The sequence below is a fragment of the Dendronephthya gigantea genome, unplaced genomic scaffold, assembly GCF_004324835.1.
Source record: "Dendronephthya gigantea isolate DGI-Jeju-01 unplaced genomic scaffold, DenGig_1.0 000254F, whole genome shotgun sequence".
NCBI classification, from domain to species: Eukaryota; Metazoa; Cnidaria; class Anthozoa; order Malacalcyonacea; family Nephtheidae; genus Dendronephthya; species Dendronephthya gigantea.
In genome coordinates this window covers 59,499-77,197 of record NW_021163264.1, presented here as the reverse complement: position 1 = coordinate 77,197, position 17,699 = coordinate 59,499, and the positions used below count along the sequence as shown (strand labels likewise).

At 35.6% G+C, this 17,699-nt stretch overlaps 2 protein-coding genes and 1 long non-coding RNA gene across 4 annotated transcripts in view; all 3 read left to right on the top strand.

The window, feature by feature from the left end:
- Positions 1-2,422: 2,422 nt before the first annotated feature.
- LOC114540912 overlaps positions 2,423-17,699 on the top strand; it is a 62,697-nt gene continuing 47,420 nt past the window's right edge. Inside the window, exons 1-9 of the mRNA XM_028560908.1 lie at positions 2,423-2,449; positions 3,016-3,052; positions 3,165-3,214; positions 15,814-15,850; positions 15,963-16,012; positions 16,578-16,614; positions 16,727-16,776; positions 17,339-17,375; positions 17,488-17,537. Coding sequence (XP_028416709.1) covers positions 3,020-3,052; positions 3,165-3,214; positions 15,814-15,850; positions 15,963-16,012; positions 16,578-16,614; positions 16,727-16,776; positions 17,339-17,375; positions 17,488-17,537 — 344 coding nt within the window. The 5' untranslated portion in view covers positions 2,423-2,449; positions 3,016-3,019. The remainder of the gene's footprint in view (positions 2,450-3,015; positions 3,053-3,164; positions 3,215-15,813; positions 15,851-15,962; positions 16,013-16,577; positions 16,615-16,726; positions 16,777-17,338; positions 17,376-17,487; positions 17,538-17,699) is intronic.
- LOC114540897 (regulator of telomere elongation helicase 1 homolog) lies at positions 9,927-13,327 on the top strand. Of its 2 annotated transcripts, XM_028560904.1 has the most exons (4): positions 9,927-10,136; positions 11,585-11,786; positions 12,965-13,018; positions 13,243-13,327. In XM_028560904.1, the coding sequence occupies exons 1-3, from the start codon at positions 10,035-10,037 to the stop codon at positions 12,991-12,993; spliced, it is 333 nt and encodes a 110-aa protein (XP_028416705.1). In that variant the 5' UTR covers positions 9,927-10,034; the 3' UTR covers positions 12,994-13,018; positions 13,243-13,327. The 2 variants fall into 2 exon arrangements, 1 of the variants encoding a protein (XP_028416705.1); XR_003689144.1 differs by lacking the exon at positions 12,965-13,018.
- On the top strand, positions 13,523-15,807 carry LOC114540899. Its single transcript, XR_003689147.1, has 4 exons — positions 13,523-13,586; positions 13,901-13,976; positions 14,051-14,140; positions 14,431-15,807. It is a non-coding gene; the product is annotated as an uncharacterized LOC114540899 (long non-coding RNA).

Below are 17,699 nucleotides of genomic sequence, written 5' to 3'. Positions count from 1 at the left end.
CTGGGGTAAGTTTTTGTCCGAAATATTTATAACCGGTAGGGGAAAATTAGAAATGCCACAGATAACGAGTTTTTTTGTATATATTGCTCAATGGCTTCACTTTAATCATAGACTGAAATAATAGAAATTCTGGGAAATAAAAGTAATAGCAAAAAGATGTAATAGCAAAAAACGCACTTCTCGACTTTTAAGAAGTACAAGTTATTCCTTAGATGAAGTAAGGCAGACCCAAACAACAACATTATTTTATTGGCTATTCTATGATCACAACATCTGAAATGGGTTAATTTGCATCAAGCTGAAAAGGTCTATTAACCCCGATTTCAAATCTATGCGCTACTTGTATAAATTAATTTAGTGGTGTCGTACTAAAAATGGTGCATGTCGTCCATTGGCATATTTAATGGTATAATACTTTGACATATTTGCATTTCAGGCGCCCCTGCTGTCATCGTGGCGATTACAATGGTGGTAGCTTTGGATAAATATGGCGACAAAAATTAGTAAGCCAAAAACTTGTTTCAATTTTATTTTTAAATAGAAGCAATTTGTAACATTTAATAGTTTCCTTTTTATCGATCTGTATGCACCAAATAAAGCAACTGATATTGAAAAATTCTCTCTTACCTTTTTATAGCTGTCGACTACAAGGCTTGCCATTCATTATAGCATTTTTCACTCCAGCCGTTGTGATATTTGTTGGTAATACAGTGGCGTTCTGCCTTATCATGTATTCATTGCTTACTTCCGGTACCAAAGTTACTTCTGACCGCAAAACATCGGGTTTTCAGCAAGCTAGACAAGGAATAGCGATCATGGTCTTGCTTGGTTTGACTTGGCTTTTTGGCATTCTCGCCATTGATGATGCTAAACTCCTGTTCCAGTATTTGTTTTGCATTTTCAACTCACTTCAAGGAACGTTCGTGTTTATCTTTTTCGTTATTTTACGTGCTTCTACAAGACAACAACTGCTAAAGTTCTTCAGGAAAAAGAGCACGGGCAAAAATCGCAATCTTGAAATGAACCTACTCACGAATGAAAAGTCACAGCAAAATAACTTAGACGATGCCACAATTGGTACAGACCTGTAGATAGGTTCCTAAATCCAACCATATGAAATCTGAGAAAAAGGTTCCTTGACTAAGTTTATATAACCCGCCGAATGTTTTAAAACAGAACTTCTTCCTAGCACACATTCTGAAGATGCATTATAATTTTGAATTTAACAACTCTATAGCTCTAAATTTTTAAATCATTTTAACTTGGCCTAATGTGAAACGACGAACAAGACTTTAAATCTGATGTTCGGCTAAAACGGGTCAAGATAACTCGCCTTTGAAGAGGGAATCACTGAGTATGTTATAGGCACTTTTCGAACGCTCTGGTGTAAATAAGAGTCAACAAGGCTTAAGAAATCGTTGTACATTACCGCAAGATTTTAAGTTGCATACTTTAGCATGTACCTAATTACACAACATAATTACATGTAGCCTACTTATTTATATTATAACATTTTCAATATACATTCTCAATATTCACGAACGCTGACTCGATGTCTCGCTTGCTCACCAAAACTCGCGGGCGCAAAAGTATTAATTATCTACGTCAACAAAGGACCGCTCACTTGTCGAAATTTTTCGAGAGGTTCACATTTCGCGAAGTTAGTTCGTTGCAAATTGTTTTCAAAGGCGTTGTTATATTGCTGTTCAATATTCTACATTGAAATTATCGAGAAAATATGTAAGTATATTAAAGATTATATTGTTTAGTGTAAAAATAATTGTGGTTTACATACATTTTTTGTTTTAATTCATTTTGCGTATTATTAAGTGGCTTAATTTATAAAATATAAACAGAGAGAAGTGTTTACACAGTTCCGCTTGAGTTTCGGAAGGAAGAGAATTTAGTTCACCGTCGAAAGCGACGACGTAAACTGGTTTTGAGATTTGATTTGAGAACTGGAAATCAAGATTATACTAAAATACGGCAGCTCAGCGCAACGAACAAAGTAAATGCATGCGCAAATAAAACGCGCGCGCAAATCCAAACGCCCGTTCCACGTCAATTCATGGCTTTGCAATAAGAATTTTTAAGTAACATCTTCACATTTAGGCGTATGAATGACCTAGAATTGGGTTCTGCGTGTTTCTCACTCTCTAAACGTTTAAGACTGCGCTTCGATATTTAAGGGAATTTTTGTTTAAAACTTTTTAACATTAATCATGCATTTTTTCTTTCCCTTCTATCCAGGAATATCAATTCTAATGATTCTCGGATCTCCTATAAGGTATGAATTAGTTATTTTCTTTTGTGGACGGCTCTGTGATTTTAAGAATGAATTGGAAATCGGGAATTAAAGCAGTGCTTTAATAAGCTTATAAACGTTCTAATTTTCACAGGAGGAATCAGTATTTTCGTTTGAAGAAGAAACGTTTCAGAGATCTCTGAGGTATGATCTTTATTTACATTGCGTCTAGCTATAACATAAGGATGTTTTATTATATTGACACGTGTTTGTCTTCATTTTGGGCAAATATTATTCATCTGTGATACGAAAAAATAACGATGATAATAATACGTAATATTTTATTATAAAGTATAATAATAAAAAGGTATTCCTTGCGTCACGACAAACCATACAAGCGCTTCTTACTCATTTAGCTACCCTCATCTTTCAACGCAAGGGGAGATGTTAAGTTTACATGGAATTTTTTTTTGTGTCAGTAGGACAAAAAATTTAGCAAACTTTCTGGTAGCGGTTGTTCGAAAGGCGTTTAGCTTAAACGGTGCATGAATAAGCCAAAGTTTAAAAATTCTCTCATACATCTTGTATACGGCTTTGTAATAAGAATTTTTGTGTAAAATCTTCATATTTAGGCGTATGAATGGCCTAGAATTGCGTTCTGCATGTTTCTCACTCTCTAAACGTTTAAGACTGCGCTTCGATTTTTAAGGGAATTTTTGTTTAAAACTTTTTAACATTATTCATGCATTTTTTCTTTCCCCTCTGTCCAGGAATATGAATTCTAATGATTCTCGGATCTCCTATAAGGTATGAATTAGTGTTTTTCTTTTGTGGACGGTTCTGTGATTTTAAGAATGAATTGGAAATCGGGAATTAAAGCAGTACTTTAATAAGCTTATAAACGTTCTAATTTTCACAGGAGGAATCAGTATTTTCGTTTGAAGAAGAAACGTTTGAGAGATCTCTGAGGTATGATATTTATTTACATTGCGTCTAGCTATAACATAAGGATGTTTTATTATATTGACACGTGTTTGTCTTCATTTTGGGGAAATATTATTAATCTGTGATACGAAAAAATAAGATGATAATAATACGTAATATTTTATTATAAAGTATAATAATAAAAAGGTATTCCTTGCGTCACGACAAACCATACAAGCGCTTCTTACTCATTTAGCTACCTCATCTTTCAACGCAAGGGGGAGATGTTAAGTTTATGCTGAACTTGTTCTAGTGTCAGTAGGAGAAAAAACAAACTTTCCGATGCCTTGAGAAGTGGCCTTCCGCAGAAATCAAACCTTCTCCTTTATGATGCCTGCAATGATCTTTTAGCTACACGGGTAGCTCATAGGAGCGAGCGTTGTTAGTGTGTATTTACGATGGTAATGTCGGCATCGCAAAGGCGTAGGTTTGAATTCTAACAAGGCAACGATACCTGACAACTTTTTCTCGACTATTCCTGGCTTGAATTTGGGATGCATGAGTAAAACTTAATATATTACGTAATATAAGACTAAATAAACGTAATTGATTTACCTTCTGAATATATAAACCTGTTCTTTTATTTGGTGAGGTTACAGACTTTTACCACTTCAAGTCCCCTACATTAATACAAAATATCGTTTTTAGTGCTGGTAGTGTCCAGTGTTCATTTGATTACGTAAACGCGTCTCAAATCTCGGAGTATTCTGAGGTAAAGAATTTTTTATTATCAATTGAAAAATAAGTTTGCTTTTTTATCACGTGTATATTGATCTCCTAAACAGTTGCATAATTTTAGGTTGTATTCTAATTTTTCCTGATATAATTCATGATTTGAAACAAAGGAAATTACTCTAGTTGATGTTGTAAAATCCGTGCATAAATATTCTAGGAAGTAGTATGGTTATGAGATATTGAAATAACACATGTTATTATTTCAAAGGCGCGTCTTTGCTGTTTGAGTTTGAGAAGTCAGTTCAACTCTCCACTTAACCAGACTTTTTACTATTTACTATTTCAGTTTTTACGCTTCTTTGACATGGAGTATTCCTGGGATTGGTAAGATTTTATTTATCTAAGATTTCAGTCTTTCAAAGTGCTATAGTTTGAGGGTTTTATGATGCGTTTTCTAAGCCGAATTTAGTGGGGTCATCCAAGGGCCGCGGAAAATTGCTAAGTGTGCGCGCCAGCCTCGACCAAAATTTAAAACACGCCCCTGTTTGCGCCTATCTTTAACTTAGCGCAATATTTCTGGGCACCCTCTATTATATACGTCGACAAATATTTAGCTTCATGTTTGTACCGACAATTAGGTGTAAAAAATAGGGCAGCAATTTCTAAATGCGATATTCTTCATCTTTCATTCTTTAACTAAATATTCTTCATTTTCATTAATACACAGTGGAAACCAACATTCTGCCGGTGAACTCTTCCAAATCTCACAGTCGTCTCAACAAATGGTAAGAAATGAGCAGCTTACAATCCAAAACTCTTTTTGAAGATTAAATTTATCTCAAAAATAAAATGAAAGATCGGCAAACTTCAGTACTTTTGATTCTAACAAATTTTTGTTCAATAATATTTTGATATTAATGCAATTAAATAGAAACACAATAAGCACAAGTCAACTCACTAACCCATAACGATATTCTTTATGTTTATAGCTTCAATCTTGCTCAACTGCATTTCCAGATAGCACAAATGAAAGGTAGGCGCGGTATTTATTGATAATTTAGATGGTGTAGCTACATGCAGTCCGTAAAGTAAACAAACAAGTTAACAACAGCTGTATTTATTAAAATATTCCCATTACACTCAATTAGATCTATTAAAAAAATTTTCAATTTATATTCCCAAGCATCTATGACGTGAAGAGAAAGCGTAACATTTTGAAAGAAAAACTCATCAAGTGGAAAATCATGAAAGAAAGCCAAGTCAAACCTTCCCAACCTTCAAATGTGCCACGCGTCACTAGAGTTGTCGATGGGGAAAACCTTGTTGAAGTTTGCAAGTCAAAAGGCAAGTCGATTCTAACGTTATAGAAATCACGAACCTATTTTTTTAGCATTTGTTTTTTTATTCTAAAATCCATTTTACTTTACATATTTCTTTAGTTATTTAGTTGTATTAACAAGCAATTGCTTTTGACTTTCAGGTGTGACATACTACTATATCGAAAATGGCTTGATTGGCGAAGGTGGATTTGGTGGAGTTTTCAAGGGTTATGCCATAAAAGGAACCAAAAAAACACCGGTAATTCTTACAAAATGTCTCTCCTTCCAAAACAAACATTCCTCGGCATTTTTGCCATATTGCCCTCCATGCTTCTGAGATGAAGTAAAATGCCCAAATCTTACTAGTTGTCAGCCATACCGTTGAATTTTTCAGGAAAACCATCGATGTAAGCGGTTAATTTTTTTCTACTCTTAGGTCGCCCTGAAATTTGTAAAGTATAAAACGGTTCGTGAGTATCGCAAGGTGAGTAACAGTAAGGTCGTTGAAACTCCACGAGGTTGAAGTTTTGGGCATAGGAGATGATATAGCTTACAGTCCGTGAAAATTGAGTGTTGCAAACATATTAAATGATTAATTTTGTTAGCCGTTTGCACTCATGACGACGTTGAATTGCCATTTTGAATCAAAGAGGTATCTAATTTCCAGTCTGAATTTCAAAATTAAATTAAGTTACCTAAAATTTCGTGAAATCAGCAATGGTTCTTTGATCGTATCAAAGATTTGTGTAGCATGAAGAAAAGTAATCATTTTCGCATTGTGCACCTCCACTTTTGAAACAGCGGATAGAAGCGGGTACTGTACTAGGACACCCTATCGAACAATTGTCATTCGTTTGCTAAACAACGATATCGAATTCTCCTACAATTGTTCTTTAACAGGATAAAGACCTCGGTGATGTACCAAGTGAAGTGTATTTCCTGAAGAAGATGAAAGATCATCCAAATGTCATCAAGTTCTATCATTATCAGTCTTTATCATCTGAGGAATTTGTGATCATTTGCGAAAGACCGACTCATTGCAAAGATCTCCGAAGCCTCATGTGGGACGTAGGAGGTTTCTTCACCGAGGATGAAACTCAACAATGCATGAAGAAGTTGGTCAACGTTGTATTGGCGATGTCCAAGAAGAACATCGTTCATCGTGATCTGAAATTGGAGAACATCCTTTATGATTTTGATACTGGTGAAATCAAGTTGCTTGATTTTGGATTTGCGAGCTATAATAAACCTGGCAACCTAGTTGACGCTTTCTGTGGTGAGTAAACTTTCCTGGAATGTCATGAATAATTTACCTCTGCAACCTCGTACCAGCGTGGGCCTTGGAGCGGAGGTAAAAAGACCCTGGGTACGAGGTTGTTATCTCTGTTGTCTGAGTTTTAATCACCAAATTCCGTTCCCATGCACCTTTAGCGTGAGATTTTGTTATCATAAAACAAATTTTTTTAATTTCTCTTCCAAAGTAGCAATTCATCAGCTACATTGTTAAAAATCCTTGATCGAACCTGTGAGAATTTACTTTTTCAGGTTTCAAAATACTGGCTTTAATTTTAGTCAGGTTTAATCTGTTGTAAAACTATCAACCCCAGTAATATTTCTCATTTTCTTAAATTTCAACTTTTCCTGTCATTGCTTAGTAGTTTTATTCCATTCAAAAAAACACTGGTTAATTGCATTGTACATGTTTTATTCCCTCAGGCACTCCATACAATATGCCTCCAGAATACATTCTGCATGAATTGTATGATCCTTGCAAGGAAGCTGTGCGGTCTATTGGAGTCATGATATATGAAATGTTGCACGGCGAACCAGCTTTTACGGATTACACAACATTTGCAGATGTTATATCAGGACCGCCAAAACTGGATGATTTATCTGAAGGTGAGTTAAATTCATGAAATTATAACAGGTTAGAGAAAGCCGGAAAATATAGAGATCAGCATTCATACATATATTCCCGAATTCCCTTTTGAAGTTGGAATGCATATCAATCACACCAACCGTTGTTGCTAAGAATATTTAAATCTTGCTTGTTGTTTTTTCGTTTTTCTCATATATACGACAAGGCCATCCAGGATTTTGTATTCGAATTTTTTATCTGTAGATTTGCAAGACCTAATGAGAAAATTATTTAGCATGGACCCAGCGGCCCGACCAAGTATAAAAAAAGTTGCAAAGCACTCCTGGTGAGTAACTTCACCTTCAACTAATATCAATATGTATTTCGGAGACGGTGTGATCCCGAAATAGTGCAACAATATGCCTAGGTTCCTAGTCAGTGGTCGCAGCGACGATGTAAACGTGCTTTACTGATGTACTGATGTTGAATACTGAGTTGTTAGATCATTAGATGTTTGTTACTATCCACCAACGTTATTTCTGTCTAATCGTTTACGCTTTATGAGATATTGAATTCTGTATAAATTCTGTCTAATCGTTTACGCTTTGAAACAAGGCTGTGTTGTTGTGAAAGTTGTTTTGCTGTGTCTATTAGATAGCATGACTATTCTTCAAATCATCAGGATTAGGGGTCTATAGCAACAATTATAGAAATTATGTTTTTCTCTTTAAGGTTGCGAGTAAAGCGTTCATTTACTGAACGACTGTCATCCTTTTTCCGTCGTATTTTCCACAGACGTCGTGGTTCGTACGACGTCTCTGCCGTGGCCATGGCCAAACAAACGTCATTCCAGGCTCTTCACCAAACAGCTGGAAGCAAATCGCCAACAATCAGTGGCCAGTCATCTGTTGGCCAGTCATCGAACCAATCCCAGATAAACAGTCAGGAATTGTTGGAGACGTCTATGGAAGAAAATTACCAGGAATGGCCGATCACTGTCGATGAGCTGGCCAGCCATTGCGACCAGTAGTTAACATTCTGATGACAGGATATTCAGCTCCAGGCTTGTGGCTCCGGGTTCGCGAAAATGGAGCTGGAGTGGTTAGTTTTCATACAAGCCGATGTGGCCGCTTCGCTTTGGAAATCGAAAAATTTAAAAAGGCCTTAATTTTTCTTTTTTATATATTCTTAAGAACATGGCCGAAAATGAGAGTCTTATTTAGTAGCTCCGTAAAGTTGGCTTTTTTTAAAGTTGGCGCAAAGTTGACTGGTCAGCGGCAGCTTTATAAAAGTTCGATTTACTAGCTTTACGACGAGTTTTTGTAAAAACTCAAAGATGGCCATTCGAGAGACAGCTTATGAGAATATCCTTATACTTCTAACCTTCTAGCTTGCGAAAACACGACAGGCAACTTCTGTGGCCGTCTGATTTCATGCACGCACCCGTGACATAAATTTTAATCCGGATCCCTTCGCGAAGGCAACTAGCCCGGTTACTGCGTTTTTCCACATAGGTTTATTGAACTGTAAATGTCATATGATCAATGTCAATGTAAATGTCATATGATCAAATGTTATATTGATCATATGACATTTACATTGACATTGATCATATGTGGAAAAACCTATGTGGAAAAACAAAAATTTGCAGAAACCGGGTTAGTTGCCTTCGCGAAGGGATTACATTTATATCACGGGTACGTGCATGAAATCAAATTGCTAGACTTTAAACAAGTTGCTTGTCGTGATTTCGCAAGCTAGAAGATATTCTCATAAGCTTTCTCTCGAATCGCCATCTTTTGGTTTTTACAAAAACTAAGCTAGTAAATCGAACTTTTATAAAGCCTTGCCGTCGCCCATGCCGCTGACCAGTCAACTTTGTGCAAAAATTAGCCAACTTTACGGAGCTATTGCGAGCAAACTAAATGAAATAAAACTCTCATTTTCGGCCATGTTCTTAACAATATTCCATTAAAAGCGAAGCGGCCACATCGGTTTGTATGAAACCGGTTCGCGAACTCGGAGCCAGCTCCGTTTTCGCGAACCCGGAGCCACGAACGCCAAGCTGAATATCCTGTCATACCATTCTGCCATCAAATAAGACATCTCATTGGTGGCCAGTAGGAAGAACATATTTGCGAGCAGTGTTGACGAACTAAGCTAATGCTCTGAACTTATACAGCTATGAACTTATTCATGTTCTCGGTAATTGGTCAATCATCCTAGTGCCAATTGTTCTTTTTGGTACTCTCCTCCTTCAATGGTCGATCAATCGAAGTTGGAAATTCACCTGACCTGCACCATTCCGGAGAAAGTTAACATCACCATGATTGTGGCAGCCACTGGCAGAGAGCTGCTTTGATCAACCAGAAAGTGTCGACAATTACCTATGAATCGTCTGAGAGTATTCTGCTGAGAAGTCTCTCGGCCATTATAAGACCAATGGTCTGACTGTAATTGCAGGAGAGTAAAGGAGCATTATTAAACTGGTTTAGAGAACAGGCTGTGCAAATGTTTGTATAAGATCAATTGCAAACATCATTGTAAATAGTTGTCAAGTGCATGAAGTTATGAATATATATCATTATATGAAGTTTGAATGAAATTGTAAGTTTGAATTTTTCGCAGTGACTACTTAAAACAAGAATTCTGTGCAGGCGTCACGGCTTGATACGTTATTATGCATAAGATCTATTTCAGGTTTACTCGAGTTTCAGCTAGCTTTTAGCTCTTAGATTACAGACTTTACCGCTATTTTACAAGTTATTCAACCATCCTGGTTAAGCATGAGTTCAGTGCCCGTCCTGAGAAGACTGAGTACTAACGAAGACAAATGGCGCAAATTGTGAAAAAATAAGCATTTGCTCATGGTCGTTTGCTTTTGTTACTTTGTAGAATTTAAAGTCGAATACTTTTCCAACAAAATGTAGTATTTTAGATTCACCGTTCAACCATGCCAGTGATCAAGGTACGGGGAGTCGAAATTGATTTCCCATACAAGCCTTACGACTGCCAAGTAAACTACATGAGCAAAGTGATTGAATGTTTGCAAGAGGTTGGTACTTGGCTTACATTTTATTTTGTTTCGAATTTTGATGGTGTTTAACATAGACCTTGTCTGAGATGATTATGAGAGTCTTGTGTACAATTCTTGTTAGTCTCTGATAATTTGCTGAGACATCGGCTCTGATGCATTCCTATTCTCTTATCTGTTGATTTGCATTTTAACTCAATGTTTATGTAGTTCAGTAGTTCTGGTGATATAAACTCACAATTAACACGTTTTGTTGCTGCATTTTAAAAAGGGTATAGCATGAACAGTTGCAGAAGATGATCAAAAAATTTCCATCAATATCAGCTATTATTAATCTGGATCCATTCCAGAAATATTTTTACAATAAATTTAGGCTTTGTTAATCATTAATCAATTAGAAAAGAAAGGACCAAAATCTTAAAATGTCTGCATTTCACAATTTTGCTTCCTGGTGCACTAACCCACACAAAAATCTTCAGATTTACCAGCCAATGTATATTTTTAAAAAATCACTTGAGGGCTGTTTACATGAGCCCTATAGGGAAGGCTAGCTAGCCCTACCAAGCGCGATAGCTCATGCTACTATGAATCCATACTAAAGAAAAATGTTGTTTTCATTAGAGGAGGGCCAACCCTACCAGGTGAGATCTCACCTGGTAGGGCTAGAAATTTTCTATGTAAACGTAACAAGGCCAGCTAGCAAAAGATTTGACGTCAGCGATGACACTATTTGACGGTTCCAGCTTTCTTCATTAATTTTTCGAGGCAATAACAGGGTATACTGTTGAAAAATCATTAGGAAAAGTAAAGATATTTTAAATGAAATAGTGAAAATAACAATTTTGTGTTTTTTTTGGTGCCAGCCATTTTGTTTTTGGTGCCAAAATGTGCCGTCCAGACTCAGCCGTAGATGTGGGGTTAGAATTTTGCATGTAAACAGAGGTGAAAAACAGCCCTACAGGTTGGGCTAGCCCTCCCTTCCTGTAGGGCTCATGTAAACAGCCCCTTAATGTCTTGTACATCCAGGTCTCTAATTTCTATCATTTCGACTTTGGTACAAACAAAAGAATTTTACCTGACAGTTGCCGCAAGAATGAAAAATTGAAAATTATAGCAGCACATTATCTGGCGATTAATTCCCCGAAATATAATGATTTTTATTTGTATCAAGTTTTGTGTCTACTATTTTATTTGTCTTGTGTTATAATATCTTACCTTTGCTCCTCCATCTTTAAAGTTCAAAGTTTTGTACTAAATGTTGCTAAAATATAATTAATGATCAATATCATCAGGTGTTAAGGGATATCAACAATTACTAAAAAACCTGTGGATTTTTTTCTTTTAGGTGTTGTAATATTTACAACTAGGTGGGGAGGTGTTATATGTGGCTCACCCCCACCATACCACCCCCATACATTATAACACCAATAGCCAGCTTTCTCCAGACAATAACATCCTACCATTTTCAGGGTAAAAATGGTATCTTAGAATCACCAACAGGAACTGGAAAGACATTATGTTTACTTTGTGCAACACTGGCCTGGAGAGACACATTTGTGGCTCGCTTGCAACTGAGTATGAAGGTTCAAGAAAATAAAGCAAGTGGCCAGTTTTGTGATGATTTAGAAAGAAACCATGCTGCTGATGGCTGGATGTCAGAAGAAAGTGAAGGTAAAATCCGTAAATGTAAAGTGAAGTGAAGGTAAACTATTGTAAAATGTGAGTCTGATTTGAACGCATATATATTGCCTATTATCTGGGCATAAAGTCCATAAGGGCATTTGGTCAAGTTTTTTATGAAAATAAAGTAGCGAGATCTATAGTTCAGGTATTCTTCTGTTCAGCCTATAATTTAAGTCTCGAAATTGATACACGGAACGATTTTTAACGAAAATTGCAAGCGCAACGGGTTTCTGAAGTCATTTAACTTTCGTATAACTTTGTTTACATTGTGATTTTTGCCCTTAATAACAAGACACAACTTACTGTAAAAGGTTAGAAAAAACACAATTTCAAAACAACATCTTCATGAATCTTCATATAATCTGATGAAATTATGTTTACCTGAAAAATGGCGTATGTGTTGCTTTTAGATTTTGTTGCCATTTTCAATAATTAGAATTTCGAACTTGTTTAGGAATATTCCACATTTTCAATAAAACAACGGGCTAAAAAATGTAAAAATGGCGAAGGAACCCAGATGAAATTGTAATATTGATATTATATTTCTTACCAAGCGAAAAATAGTAAACATTTTGCTGATATACTTCTCAACGGCGGATCTAAAATGCGAATGTTACGATTTCGCGCCAAAATGGAGAAACTGTAGCGACCTCAGGAACCAATCAGAATGCGAGCTAGACACTATAATTAATCAAAAGAACCAATAGTTCCGCGTTTTTTCATCACATGACCAAACAACAGAAATGATGTAGTATGAGCAATTGTGTTTTACATGCGCTCAGAAAGTACAATGTAATTTCAAAGATTTTCTTACTTGTTTGCTTTATATTCTTTAAGATTTCTGCAATGAGCCTTTATATAGCCTTTTATCAAACGATCTGACGTCAAATAAACAAGATAATTTTGCCATAGGTCAACCTGTTTGTCTTTTAAAATGTACTCGTTCATAATATTTTTTATCACTTCACAATAATATATTCACCGCCATATTTATAATAATATATTTATAAACGCGTAGCTATTGTTTCTTTGATTATTTGGATGTGAGCATATCCTGCTTATCTAGCTCACATTCAGCTAAATATTCTAACCGAGAAGCTTCCTGATATATTTTTTCTCTATTAATCTCCCGAATATTTAATCCCAAAAATCATCTACACATCAAGAACTCATTCACAACTTACACAAGTCGTAAATGAACTGAAGAGTACAGTTTACAAGTAAGTTAATTATACTCGCGGCTCATATGATATAAGGCATTTTCAAATTTCAACTGGCTTGAGGTTGAATTAAGCCCGGCATTCACAGCCTCAAACCCGAGCGCAAAAACAACGCAGGGTAACACGATTAACATGAAGCCCTGAGTGCTGAGTTCAACCGGGAAACTAAGATTTAACTGTGAGGAAAATTTGAAATTGGCGTTTTCTATTTATTTTTGTTTCAGACCGAAAGTATGCGTGCTAGGATCACGTGACCAGCTGTGCATTCATCCCCAGGTTCCTGAACAAGAAACACACACGGCCAAGGCAAGTATAAATGACTTCGTTGGTAAACAGGCTTGTAGCTGAAATACATACCATATACCCATTTTCTTGCCAGGTCGATAAACTGAATAATTCACTATCTACAGTATAGGTGCATAGGTAGTAGTATAACCACGCTCGGGATATTTTGCCCTTAAAATAATCCCCACAGTTCATGAAGGTTGTTTTTACTATTTTTACAGGCATTTTTGCCGTACGAAAGTGTTATCAAAGACGTGTCATTACTATAATATGCTTGAACAAGGTACTACCACTAAGAAGTGTTTTTATTTGGCTATTCGGCCATTGCCATTGGCGAATACAGTATCGTCAGAGATTGTTTGGTATTTCCCTTGCAAATAGACACTTTAAATTTGAGGGCTTTCCCCTGTCAATCTAACTAGAGTGATGAATTTATATGGTCCATTCATGTTCGGAACCTAGAGTCTTTAGTCTGTTTTTGCATTCAATTCGGCACATAAAAAGTCCGACGTCTAGAACGGGCCTGCATTTTATTGCATGCCTAACAAGCTCATTTAAACAGGAACTTATTGTTAATTTCTGTATCTCTTGTTGTAGATGATTCCTGTACAAAAGAGTTGGCATCGGAGATTTTGGATATTGAGGATCTTGTTCGACTTGGGAAGAAAGAAAGGTGACAATAAATGCGACAAGTTCGTGTAAGTCATTTTGAGCCTGATCGTTTTGATATATTTATTATTTTTATAGTCGCTGTCCTTATTTCATCTGTGAAAAATTCCATTTGTGAAAAATGCTGACATTGTATTCATGCCGTACAATTATTTAATCGATACAAAGGTATTTGACTCGACTCTTCGATTTGACTGCTTTTAAAGCCGATTTTCCGCCTAAAAAAATTCACTCTCGTGAAAAGAAGCGGTTTTAAATATTTACCGCGAGTTGCTTGGTATGTATTTTTGAATCCATAAGCCTGCATGCATTCTTTTGAACGTAAGAGATCAGTATCTTCGTATACCTACCATCCCCTCCCCCCTAGCATCAAGCCTGTATCTGTAGGGATAGCTCATTCAGCTGAATTGGTCAAGATATATTAAATATATCCAACAAAGTTTTCCTCTTTAATATAGTCATGACAATCAAACGACATTGATATTTCAAAGAGTATTATCATCTTCGACGAAGCACACAATATTGTAAGGGGATGTTCTTTATGTATAAAGAATAAAATACCTCCTTTCAAAGATCATCACACAGAAATTTTCTGTGGATCTTTTGAGTATGGAAGACTTAGTTGTTGCATGATTGTAGCAAGCAACCTTGCAGACCTCGCTTCTACAAGACAACAACTGCTAAAGTTCTTCCGGAAAAAGAGCACAGCCAAAAATCGCAATGATGCCACAATTAGTACAGACCTGTAGATAGGTTCCTAAAGCTAAAAATATGAAATCTGAGCAAAAGGTTTTTTGAGTAAGTTCAATTAAACCGCCGAATGTTTTAAAACAGAACTTTTTCCTTGCACACATTCTGAAGATACATTATAATTTTAAATTTAACAACTCGTGGCGTAATGTAAAACGACGAACAGGACTTTAAATCTGATGTTCGGCTAAAATGGCTCAAGATAAATCACCTTTGAAGAAAGAATCACTACGTATATTATAGGCACTTTTTGAACACTCTGGTGTAAATGAGAGTCAACGAGGCTTAAGAAATCGTTGTACATTACCACAAGATTGTAGATTGCACTTCAGCATAAATATGTACTTACATAAAATAATTATAGGTACTTATTTATACTATAACATTTTCCATATTACGAGGTAATCGCGAACGCTGACTCAGTGTCTCGCTTGCTCACCAAAACTCGCGGGCGCAAAAGTATTAATTATCTACGTCAACAAAGGACCGCTCACTTGTCGAAATTTTTCGAGAGGTTCACATTTCGCGAAGTTAGTTCGTTGCAAATTGTTTTCAAAAGCGTTGTTATATTGCTGTTCAATATTCTACATTGAAATTATCGAGAAAATATGTAAGTATATTTAAGATTTTATTGTTTAGTGTAAAAATAATTGTGGTTTACATACATTTTTTGTTTTAATTCATTTTGCGTATTATTAAGTGGCTTAATTTATAAAATATAAAGAGAGAGAAGTGTTTACACAGTTCCACTTGTCTTTCGGAAGGAAGAGAATTTAGTTCACCGTCGAAATCGACAACGTAAACTGGTTTTGAGATTTGATTTAAGAAATGGAAATCAAAATTATACTTAAACACCGCAGTTCAGCGGAACGAACAAAGTAAATGCACGCGCAAATAAAAACGCGCGCGTAAATCCAAACGCCCGTTCCACGTCAATTCACGGCTTTGTAATAAGAATTTTTGTGTAACATCTTTACATTTTGGCGTATGAATGGCCTAGAATTGGGTTCTGCGTGTTTTGGGGGCCTCACTCTCTAAACGTTTAAAACTTTCAACATTATTCATGCATTTTTTCTTTCCCCTCTGTCCAGGAATATCAATTCTAATGATTCTCGGATCTCCTATAAGGTATGAATTAGTTATTTTCTTTTGTGGACGGCTTCTGTGATTTTAAGAATGAATTGGAAATCGGGAATTAAAGCAGTACTTTATAAGCTTATAAACGTTCTAATTTTCACAGGAGGAATCAGTATTTTCGTTTGAAGAAGAAACGTTTGAGAGATCTCTGAGGTATGATCTTTATTTACATGGCGTCTAGCTATAGCATAAGGATGTTTTATTATACTGACACGTGTTTGTCTTCATTTTGGGGAAATATTATTCATCTGTGATACGAAAATTAACGATGATAATAATACGTAATATTTTATTATAAAGTATAATAATAAAAAGGTATTCCTTGCGTCACGACAAACCATACAAGTGCTTCTTACTCATTTAGCTACCCTCATCTTTCAACGCAAGGGGGAGATGTTTAGTTTATATGGAATTTTTTTTTCTGTCAGTAGGACAAAAAATTTAGCAAACTTTCTGGGAGCGGTTGTTCGAAAGGCGTTTAGCTCAAACGGTGCATGAATAAGCCAAAGTTTAAAAATACTCTCATACATCTTGTATACGGCTTTGTAATAAGAATTTTTGTGTAACATTTTTACATTTAGGCGTATGAATGGCCTAGAATTGGATTCTGCGTGTTTCTCGCTCTCTAAATGTTTAAGACTGCGCTTCGATCTTTAAGGGAATTTTTGTTTAAAACTTTTAACATTATTCATGCATTTTTTCTTTCCCCTCTGTCCAGGAATATCAATTCTAATGATTCTCGGATCTCCTATAAGGTATGAATTAGTGTTTTTCTTTTGTGGACGGTTCTGTGATTTTAAGAATGATTTGGAAATCGGGAATTAAAGCAATACTTTATTAAGCTTATAAACGTTCTAATTTTCACAGGAGGAATCAGTATTTTCGTTTGAAGAAGAAACGTTTGAGAGATCCCTCAGGTATGATCTTTATTTACATTGCGTCTAGCTATAACATAAGGATGTTTTATTATATAACACGTGTTTGTCTTCATTTTGGGCAAATATTATTCATCTGTGATACGAAAAAATAACGATGATAATAATACGTAATATTTTATTATAAAGTATAATAATAAAAAGGTATTCCTTGCGTCACGACAAACCATACAAGTGCTTCTTACTCATTTAGCTACCCTCATCTTTCAACGCAAGGGGGAGATGTTTAGTTTATATGGAATTTTTTTTCTGTCAGTAGGACAAAAATTTAGCAAACTTTCTGGGAGCGGTTGTTCGAAAGGCGTTTAGCTCAAACGGTGCATGAATAAGCCAAAGTTTAAAAATACTCTCATACATCTTGTATACGGCTTTGTAATAAGAATTTTGTATAACATTTTTACATTTAGGCGTATGAATGGCCTAGAATTGGATTCTGCGTGTTTCTCGCTCTCTAAATGTTTAAGACTGCGCTTCGATCTTTAAGGGAATTTTTGTTTAAAACTTTTAACATTATTAATGCATTTTTTCTTTCCCCTCTGTCCAGGAATATCAATTCTAATGATTCTCAGATCTCCTATAAGGTATGAATTAGTGTTTTTCTTTTGTGGACGGCTCTGTGATTTTAAGAATGAATTGGAAATCGGGAATTAAAGCAATACTTTATTAAGCTTATAAACGTTCTAATTTTCACAGGAGGAATCAGTATTTTCGTTTGAAGAAGAAACGTTTGAGAGATCTCTGAGGTGTGATCTTTATTTACATTGCGTCTAGCTATAACATAAGGATGTTTATTATATTGACACGTGTTTGTCTTTATTTTGGGGAAATATTATTCATCTGTGATACGAAAAAATAACGATGATAATAAATGTCGGCATCGCAAAGGCGTAGGTTTGAATTCTAAC

Bases quoted from the DNA above. Each gene is read 5' to 3' on its own strand.
- LOC114540897 (XM_028560904.1), top strand. From the start codon at position 10,035: ATGCCAGTGATCAAGGTACGGGGAGTCGAAATTGATTTCCCATACAAG. The intron at 10,137-11,584 runs GTTGGTACTTGG...TACCATTTTCAG, and splicing joins TGATTGAATGTTTGCAAGAG to GGTAAAAATGGTATCTTAGA. The intron at 11,787-12,964 runs GTAAAATCCGTA...CTACACATCAAG, and splicing joins GATGTCAGAAGAAAGTGAAG to AACTCATTCACAACTTACAC.